This window comes from Corylus avellana, chromosome ca9 (genome assembly GCF_901000735.1).
Source record: "Corylus avellana chromosome ca9, CavTom2PMs-1.0".
Classification (NCBI taxonomy): domain Eukaryota; kingdom Viridiplantae; phylum Streptophyta; class Magnoliopsida; order Fagales; family Betulaceae; genus Corylus; species Corylus avellana.
The window spans coordinates 15,017,134-15,027,992 of NC_081549.1; the positions used below are offsets into that span (position 1 = coordinate 15,017,134).

General features: G+C 31.4%; 1 protein-coding gene across 1 annotated transcript in view; it reads left to right on the forward strand.

Moving 5' to 3' along the window:
• The window catches only part of LOC132162350 (ATP synthase subunit O, mitochondrial-like), a 9,775-nt gene extending 5,103 nt beyond the window's left edge, over positions 1-4,672 (forward strand). The window contains exons 2-5 of the mRNA XM_059572592.1: positions 1,905-2,042; positions 3,161-3,211; positions 3,999-4,242; positions 4,386-4,672. Coding sequence (XP_059428575.1) covers positions 1,905-2,042; positions 3,161-3,211; positions 3,999-4,242; positions 4,386-4,534 — 582 coding nt within the window. The 3' untranslated portion in view covers positions 4,535-4,672. The remainder of the gene's footprint in view (positions 1-1,904; positions 2,043-3,160; positions 3,212-3,998; positions 4,243-4,385) is intronic.
• The last annotated feature ends 6,187 nt before the right edge of the window (positions 4,673-10,859 follow it).

Sequence of the window (10,859 nt, forward strand, 5' to 3'; positions counted from 1 at the left end):
GTAAAAAAAAATTAAAAAAAATTAAAAATTAAAATTGATGAGCAATAGCGTCCACTAAAAGTGGACGCTAAAGACGCATCATTAGGGTCGACTTTGAAAGTCGACCCTAATGCTTAACTATTAGGGGCGACTTTATCGCCCCTAAAGAGTAGGTAAAAAAAATTAAAAAAAAATTAAAAAAATAAATTGATGACTAATAGCGTCCACTAAAAGTGGACGCTAATACTTAAGTATTAGGGTCGACTTTGAAAGTCGCCCCTAATAGTTAAGTATTAGGGTCGACTTTGTGGACGCTAAAGAGTATGTAGAAAAATAAAAATAAAATAAAATTAATGGTCTAAGAAAAATGAAATTATAAATTATAAATTATAAATTTTATAAAATTTATAAAATTATAAAATTATAAATTATAAATTTTCTAAAAAATAAAAATAAACTTTTATAAAATTATAAATTCTCTCTTAATTTGAAATTAAAACTTTTATAAAATTAAACTCTAATAAAAAATGAAAAATTAGTTCGATCGAACATTCAGTTCAACTCTAAGCATTTTATATTATATTAGTGTATTAGTTATAAAATGTTATTTCCCAAAAATTTACCTCCGATAATATGTCATTATTTATTTTATATAAATTATCAGATATTCGATCGATCGTGATAGGATCAAATGATTGATCAAACTTCAAACAAATTAAAGGTTCGTTCAAACATCCGTTTGGTCCTAGTGCATTTGTTCGATCGATCATGATAGAATCAATGATCGATCAAACTTGAAACAATTGAAATTGAAGGATTGATCGAATATCCGATCAATCATAATGAATTAGTTCGATTGATTGTGATAAGATCAAATGATTGAAACAATTGAAATTGAAATTGAATTAATTCGATTGATCGTGATAGGATTAAATGATCGATCAAACATCCGATCGATCCCAATGAATTAGTTCGATTGATCGTGATAAGATCAAATGTTTGATCGAACATCCGATCGATCCTAGTGAATTAGTTCGATTGATCGTGATAAGATCAAATGATCGATCAAACATCTGATCGATCATAGTGAATTAGTTCGATTGATTGTGATAGGATCAAACATCTGATCAAAAATCCGATCGATCCAAGTGAATTAGTTCGATTGATCGTGATAGAATCAAATGATCAATCAAATGTTCGATCGAAAATCCGATCGATCAAACATCCAATCGATCCTAGTGAATTAGTTTGATTGATCGTGATAAGATCAAACATCTGATCGAAAATCCAATCGATCCTAGTGAATTAGTTCGATTGATCGTAATAGAATCAATTGATCGATCAAACATCCGATTGATCCTAATGAATTAGTTAGATTGATCATGATAAGATCAATTGATCGATCAAACTGAATACAATTGAAGGTTCAATCGAACATTCAATTGAACTATAAGCTTTTTATATTATCTTAGTGCATTAGTTATATTATCTTTGGATTTTGTATTGATCTTATAATTAATTATAAGATAAATATCAACTTAATGATCTTTATTATAAAAATTTATTAAACGGAAATTATTAGTTAATATTATAATAATAAAAACATATTACAGGAGAAAATAAAGAAAAACAAAAATAAATAAAATAAATAAAAATTAAAAAATTATAAGTATAATTTTTTTTTAAAAAAAAAATAAATTTGAGGCTCATTAGGGGCGACTAAGTCGCCCCTATTGAGTGCGAAAAATAAGCGCCATCCAGTGGCGGGTATCTGAAATTTTCGGATCAAAAATTTCATAAACCGCGTCTTTTTTTCCCCAAACCTTCAAAACACCAGAATCCTCCCTAACACCCCTCTCACTCACCTCCCTCATCACTCTCACTCTCAATCTCTCTACCGCTGCTCTCCCAAACTTTGACCGACGAAAGCTTTCATACAAGGCTTTGCTGAGAAGCTGAAAGAGGGAGAGAGAGAGAGAGGGAGAGAGAAAGAAAGAGAGAGGGTGGATCGTTCGGGGAAGCCAGAGAAGAAAAAGAAAAAGAAGGGGAGAAAAATCCTCGAGGTAACCTCTTTAAACTTTAAATTTTTGCAATTTTTGTGTTAATTTTTGGGTTTTGTTTGATGTGTTTGTATCCATTGCGAATTTGGGGTTGGATTAGTGACTGTATTCTTTCGATTTTTTGGTAGTGCGGTTTCAGTTTACCCTCGGTTTGATTGCCGAGAAAGTGGAGGGAAAGATAAATGCTATTTGGGTATTTTGGTGTTTGATGTTTCTGGTTCTGAAAGATGGAAAATTTGTTATTGATTAAAGGATTAATGGTTCATTAACAGACAACCTGGTTGTTTTATTTATTATTATTATTATTATTATTATTATTATTATTATTTTGGTTTTTATTTGATGTGTTTGTTTCTGATGTGGTTTAGGGTTAGATTAGTGACTTTATTTTGTCAAGAGTTTGCAATGCAGTGTGGGTTACTCTCTGTTTGGTTTCTGAGAAAGTGGTTGATGTTCCTTGTTCCGAACGAGGAGATGTTTATTGACCAACCAAATAATTGTATTAGAAATGGGTGCCAAGTTATTCATCAAAAGGAAAAAGGGTGCCAAGTTGATTTCTTGTTTCAACCAAAAAGAGAAATCCTTAGTTCCTTAGCAAAGAAATTTGTGATTGAAGAAGTTGAATCCTTCTATCCTCTGACATATTCTCAGTTATTAAGTTGGCTTCTCGGCTTTTCTGTGCAAAATGTGTCAATTAATGTATTTGAAAACATGTCAATTTGCATTACCACTGCAGGGTGAGAATTAGTGATATATTTAATCTTTGTTGCTTTTTCAAAATCAGCAAGGTCAATAAGCTATAATCTTTTATTAATGCTATTTCTTCTCCTAAATTTATATGAAATGTTAATCATTCATTGACGGCCCATTTTGTAGACCTTAATCACAGTTATGTGCTAAAGCTGTTATTTCTCTTTGATGTTGTGAGGAAGTATCTGTGGATAAATCAGTCTGCAGGTGTTAATATGTTAAAGCATTTTCTGTTCTGAGGTTTTCAAAGAGTGCTTTGCTTGATAAAATTAAATTACAAGTTCCAGTTAATCAAGTCTATGCATTTGTTTGCTTAATTGTTCATTGTGTTGTTTGTGTGCTGTCTAATTAGTGGCCATTCTTGCATGCAGTTCTCAAGGAATTATGCCACTACCACTGGGCAAAAGGAAGAGAAGGTTAAGGTAATTGAACTTGTTAGCCTTCAACACGTTCTGGGGTACTTTCCAATATTCTAAGCAAATATTTTCTTTTCATACATTATACATATATGCATGTGTTTGTGTTATTTTGAGTTTCATACCATATGGTAGACTTCGAAGAAAAGAATTGTTTTGAAGGACCAAATATACTTTAAAAAATATATGATAATTTTTTGCTCTATATTTCCTCATTGTGTGCTTTGTTCTAGTTGTTTGGGAGATACATGTATCAGTCTTACAAATTTGCCCTGCATCAAACATTTACGTTGATTTAAGTGGAACATAGTGATATGATTAAAGAATTGCAGTTGAAAGTGAGATTATTCACATATTTATTAATGTTGAAGCTCAAACATATATTCTGATTTGGGGAATGATAGCTGGCATGTAATACTGACCAAAATTTCACTTTTTTTTTTTTTTTCTTTCTCTTGGCCTATGTTAATTTTTTTTGTTTTTTTTAGTATTAATTTAGCTATTAAACTTATGCATGTTCAGAAGCAAATGTAAGGTCTAACCACTAGCCCTTGTAGCGATTGGGGAGGGTGAAGGCTACCCCATTAGGTAGCCTGCCATTATTGTTTGGTTTTAAAAAAAACTGTCAATACTCAACAGATCTTACATAGATGTGTAACTTCACACATGTAGCACACAATGAAATTCAGTTTACTCTCTGTTATGATCTGTTTATTGTTTTCGTATTTCGTGTCAGATCCCATCATATGGATTTTGTTTTATCTTGCTTTGTTGCTTCTCCTTGAAATTACAGGTGCCTCTAGCTATGTTTGGGGGATCTGGTAACTATGCATCTGCATTATACATAGCGGCAGTAAAAGGAAATGCTCTGGACAAGGTTGAGTCTGAGCTTCTTGACCTTGTAGAGGCTTCTAAGAAAAGTCCGACCTTTGCTCAGTTCGCAAAGGATCTCTCAGTCCCAGCAGATACAAGAGTGAAGGCCCTCCAGGAAATCTCTGCTGAAGCTAAATTTTCTGATCTGACAAAGAATTTCTTGGGTAAGAAGAGTTGTACTTTGTGGTTGAACTCACGATTTTACTGATTCTATGCATTATGTTGATTCGTAATTTAAATGCATATTCTTGCAAGAATCTGACTTAGACATATTATGATGTATGCAATCCTCTGTAATTTCTTGTAGCTTTGTTGGCTGAGAATGGGAGGCTGACACATATAGATAGCATCACTAAGAGATTTGTGGAGTTGACCTTGGCTCATAAGGGAGAAGTGAAAGTAATAAAACTAGGTGGAGGCGAGAAGCTGAGAACATTACCTTTCTTTACCTTATGAGGATATATAGTACTTCTATCTAACACAAGAGCTATGTGCCATGACCCTTCAAGATCACATATCTAAGCCATCCTGCAATCCATTTAATATGCTCATTTAAACATTTGATAATATTGTTGGTTGGAGTTTTGTTTTCATGATGCCCTTGCAGATATTTCATCAACCGATTGTTCTAGTTAGTTATTCCTTGGTTGCTTAATCTGTGGAAGATAAATCTTACTATTTCAGACAACCAACCTTAACAATTTCTCAATCAATTCAAAGAGTTCAATAAAAGAGGAGGCTTTCATGTGAACAAGCATGTCAAAAGGAAAAAAAAGAAAGAAAGAAAGCTTTAAACGGACTATATGTACATTGATGTTTTGAATTTTTTTAGCCACATTTATCTTTAGTTTCACTCAAAACAGAGTACAATATTTTTACTCTTGTCATGATTAATAGACAAATTGTTTAGGACACATTCAATAAATAACAGGATCCAGTTATAGGAGGCAGCTTGCTTTTGACATACACAACTAGCTATGTTGCTCCTCTCCTTTTGCTCATAATTAACATGTATTAGTGGGACTGTTATTGATATATGTTAGAAGTATTGTGGTTAGGAGTTAGCCGATGTATGTTACTCATACCAGTGTTCCCTGGTTCTGCGATCGATCGCACTTGGAGTGCGATCGATCGCAGTACCAGAGGGTTTTCAAGTAGGTTTTTTATATTTTGCGATCGATCGCACTCCAACTGCGATCGATCGCAAAATGTCGAAAACCTACTGGTACTATGATCGATCGCACTCCAAGTGCGATCGATCGCAGATTATTTTTTTTAAAATTTTTAAGGACCATTAGGGTCCACTTTGTGGACGCTAATGGTTAACTATTAGCGTCCACTTTGGTTTGGACGCTAATAGTTAATTTTTAATTTTTAATTTTTTTTATTTCTTATTTATTTATTTATTTTTTTAATTTTTGAGGACCATTAGGGTCCACTTTGTGGACGCTAATGGTTAACTATCAACGTCCACTTTGGTTTGGACACTGATAGTTAATTTTTTATAAATTTTTTAGGACCATTAGGGTCCACTTTGTTGACGCTAATGGTTAACTATCAGCGTCCACTTTGGTTTGGACGCTGATAGTTATTATTATTATTATTTTTTAAGGACCATTAGGGTCGATAAAGTGGACCCTAATGGTTAACTAAAAGTGGACGCTAATGCTTGCCTATTAGGGTCGACTTTCGCTTCCGTGTACATCATCTTTAGGGTCAAAACATTGTGACTTTTAAGGTCGATAAAGTGGACTCTAAAAGTGATCATTAGGGTCGACTTTTAAGTGGACCCTGATAATCAAACATTTGATCATTAGGGTCGGACTATTAGCATCGACACCTTTAGGGTCGAAAAGTCGACGCTGTTGGCAACAGCGTCCACTTTAGGACCTTTAGGGGCAACTTTGAGTCGCCCCTAAAGACCTAACTTCTTGTAGTGAGTGGGTGCACTAAAAAAAAAAAGGCCATTTTTGGACGTGGCAAACAATATCCATTTTTTGCCACGTCAGTAAATGTTGACGTGCCAAAACTGGCACGTCAACAAATTTTTTTTTTAACACTCCAAAAGTGGCACGTCAACATTTACTGACGTGTTGAACATAACACGTCGGTATTTACGGACGTGTTAATATTTGACACGTCAGTAAATTTGAATTCAATTTCATTTTAAAATATTTTATTTAAATAACTTAATAATTTTATATTTACTGACGTGTCAAAGTTAGACACGTCAGTAAATATTGACGTGTTAAATTGACACGTCAGTATATATATATGGTTTATTTATACTATATTTATAAATAATATATAAAATGATCCCAACATTATCAGGTTTAATATTGTACAATATGATTGATCCCAACATTCAATAAAATTAATTTCTACAAAACAAACATACACTTAATTTACTTCCCCTTTATAACACCGTACCCCATTTCAACATTAAAAAATATAAGACAATTAATTTCTGACTGTTAGCCATGCATAACAAGAAAGCGCGAATGCTTTAATATATAGCAAAACCAAAATGATATATAATATTTTAACATGCATGCATGGTTCAAACCTACATGATATATATATAACATTTTTCTCGTTCAATTGGAATCTCATTAAAATAATTAAAGTAACATTAGTCATATTAAAGTTTTGACATATATATAATATAAACCATGCACGTTAAAATGTAACAGTTGTTGGTAAGATTGCGCTCTCTTCACACCAACCTTATTAACCGTTAATACTATTTGTTTATTCAAGTTATATTTGTTTATTTGTATGTTGTAATTTCGATTTTTGTTTTCCCTTGTCTTGTTCTTATCTTAAGTTTACATGTCTATATATGCATGTATATATTTGCAGTTTACATGCCATGAGTATTTCAACAAAAGATGCAGCAACTATATGCCTGCAGCTCAGTTCAAAGATATTAATTTGTTCCTTGATCATTTAGTACACATTTCTATCATTATATTAGTTTGTATTAAGAAAATAAACATGATATTGAAAATATATATATATATATATATATATATATATATATATAAGAAATAAGAAATTCTCGAATGCCAAATATGGCACGTCAATTAAGTTCTCGACATTTGTAATATGGCACGTCAACTTTTCCTCGACATGCCATATGTGGCACGCCAGTAAATTTTGACGGCAATATTTAGCACGTCAATTTTCTTTATTTTTTTTTTTATTGATATATTTATTTATTTATTTTGTTTTATATCGTTATATATATTTCATCTAACTTTGGTTTTGGAAAAAAGTCCACATAACCCTTCAAACTCACATCACTCACTCAATGTCCCCCCAAACTTTCACTATGACACAATGTCCCTTCAAACCATCAAAATTGTCAATAATTCCACGACTTAAACCACCCTTCTTAATAAAATAAAACTAAAAAATAATAGAACTCTTAAAAAAAAAAAAATTAAACTAATTAAAAAAATCCAGTTGGTAGAAAATTAAAAAATTAAAAAAAAATCCTTTTATGAAAAATTAAAATTTTCGATTTTTTTTTTATTATAAACTTCATTTTTTTTATTTTGTTTATAAATTTTTAAAATAAAATTCTATTTAAAAAAAAAATTATTCTTTTTTGAAAAAATATTCTTATAAAAAAAAAATTAAAAAAATTTTGTTTCAGGGTCACCTTTATTTTTTTGAAAAATTGTTCTTTTGAAATTAAAATTTTTTGTTTTTTAATTTTTTCATTTATAAGGGTATTTTTGTCTTATTATGAAATATATAAGGGCACTTTGATATTTTTGTTAGTCTTGGGGGAACATTGACAATGTTTTGGTAGTTTAGGAGGGAAATTGTCACAATTGAAAGTTTGGGGGGAACATTGTCAATTGGATGGTAGTTTGAGGAGGTTATGTGGACTTTACCCTTTGTTTTTTATAATAAAGGATTTTAAATGAAAATGATACTCAAAATCTTTTCACATTTTTATTAAATAACTATATTCCTGTTATTTTTATTAAATAACCATGGGGGTGGCCGGCCACCCCCTATGGTGGCCAGCTACCCCTTTCTTTCTTTTTTCTTAATTTTTTTTTTTAATTTAAAATAATATTTTATTATTATTTTTATTAGTAGGATATGTGTCCCATTTGTCGCCAAATATAGGATTTTTGAAATAAAATCCTAGCCATGAACTGGATATTCTCAAGTCCATAATGAACTAGAGATGATCCTGTTCCAATCCCAATAGCCTCAAAATCAATACCATGCAAACTCCCTCCTCTAGTAAGAGTGCTGGTTTGGAAGCTGATGATGATTCTATTTCTCTTACTCTTTCTCTTTCTCTTTGCTCTCCTGGCCAACACATCCGTAAGAGCCATCCTATGAGTCACCAAAACACTTCTAGTGAGGGTGGTGTAACAACAGCCCTTCGCATTGGTTCTTTGACGCCTTTTGGACCCAAGTCTATCCCTAAGGATATCGTTTTTCCAAACAAATATTGGATCCCTTCGCCGACAAAGATCCTTGCTACTGGTCCAACACAATTCTCTTGCTCTATCGACAACAATATCCAGGTAAGCAGGTTACAAACAACAATAGATGTCACATTAAATTTATGTTCTCAAACTCACTTTTCACGTATTCTTTTAATCATATGCATATACGCTCATCTTATTACATCTTTGTGATTTTCTTTTCTTGTGTCAATTTTTCTTTTTTCTTTTTTTCTTTTTTTTTTTGTTTTTTTTTTTGTTGGTTTGGTGATATAGATAAAAAATATGCTTCATTTCTTTCTGTCTAGTTACCCAAAATAGACCAGTTGCCAATTGGCATGCAAAACCAAGAAAAAACTTCCTTAATCACTGAAATTCTCCAAAGAATTTGCTCTACCTTAGCAGTGTTTTTGAATAACATGCTAGCTTGTAGAAATTGGTGATGTTATGAAGAGGAGCATATCAGTATACTATATACTCATGAGATCTTAATAAAAGTTATGAGCTAGAGCTTCTCATGAGATCTTAATAAAAGCTAATCACCAACGAGATCTTAGGAAAATTAATACTCATCAGATCAAAATTTGAGCAATAGTAAAATATTTAAATCTACATTAGATCATGTTATTAGCTCATACAGAAATTGTGCGATGTATTTGTCAATATGTTCAAGTCAAGAAAATGTCATTCTATTAATATCGAGATCTTAACAATAGCTCATCTCCATCCAGTGGCGGAGCGAGGACTTTCGTTCACAGGGGGCAAAAGTTGTTCTTCGAATTCGATACTAATATTAATAATAAAAAATAAATGTCCCCTCCAAACTTTCAATTGTGACAATGTCCCCTTCAAACTACAAAAAATTGTCAATGTTCCTCCCAATGACGAAACTACCCTTAATAAAATAAAAACTAAAAATAATAAAACTTCTTGTAAAAAACCTAAAACTAATTAAAAAAAAAAATCCTTTTTATCAGAAAAAAATTAAAAATTTTAGATTTTTTTTTTGTTATAAAAATTTCATTTTTTATTTTGTTTTTATAAATTTTTTAAAATAAAAATTTCCGTTTTAAAAATATATATATATTCTTTTTTTAAAAAAATATTCTTATAAAAAATTAAAAAAATTTGTTTAAATTTTTTTTTTTAAAAAAAAAAAAATTGTTCTTTTGAAATTAAAATTTTTTGTTTTTTGTTTTTTAATTTTTTTCATTTATAAGGGTATTTTTGTCTTATTATGAAATATATAAGGGCACTTTGACATTTTTGTTAGTCTTGGGTGGGGACATTGACAATGTTTTGGTAGTTTATGGGAGAAATTGTCACAATTGAAAGTTTGGGGGGAACATTGTCAATTGGATGGTAGTTTGAGGAGGTTATGTGGACTTTACCCTTTGTTTTTTATTATGAAGGATTTTAAATGAAAATGATACTCAAATTCTTTCCACATTTTTATTAAATAACTCTATTCTAGTTATTTTTATTAAATAACCATGGGGGTGGCCTTATGGTGGCCAGCTACCCCTTTCTTTTTTTTTTTTCTTAATTTTTTTTTTTAATTTAAAATAACATTTTGTTATTATTTTTATTAGTAGGATATGTGTCCCATTTGTGGCCAAATATAGGATTTTTGACATAAAATCCTAGCCAGGAGCTGAATATTCTCAAGTCCATAATGGACTAGAGAGGATCCTGTTCCAATCCCAACAGCCTCAAAATAAATACCATGCAAACTCCCTCCTCTAGTAAGAGTGCCGGTTTGGAAGCTGATGATGATTCTATTTCTCTTTCTCTTTGCTCTCCTAGCCAACACATCCGTAAGAGCCATCCTGTGAGTCACCAAAACACTCCTAGTGAGGGTGGTGTAACAACAGCCCTTCGCATTGGTTCTTTGACACCTTTTGGACCCAAGTCTATCCCTAAGGATATCGTTTCTCCAAACAAATATTGGATCCCTTCGCCGACAAAGATCCTTGCTGCTGGTCCAACACAATTCTCTTGCTCTATCGACAACAATATCCAGGTAAGCAGGTTACAAACAACAATAGATGTCACATTAAATTTATGTTCTCAAACTCACTTTTCACGTATTCTTTTAATCATATGCATATACGCTCATCTTATTACATCTTTGTGATTTTCTTTTCTTGTGTCAATTTTTCTTTTTTCTTTTTTTCTTTTTTTTTTTGTTTTTTTTTTTGTTGGTTTGGTGATATAGATAAAAAATATGCTTCATTTCTTTCTGTCTAGTTACCCAAAATAGACCAGTTGCCAATTGGCATGCAAAACCAAGAAAAAACTTCCTT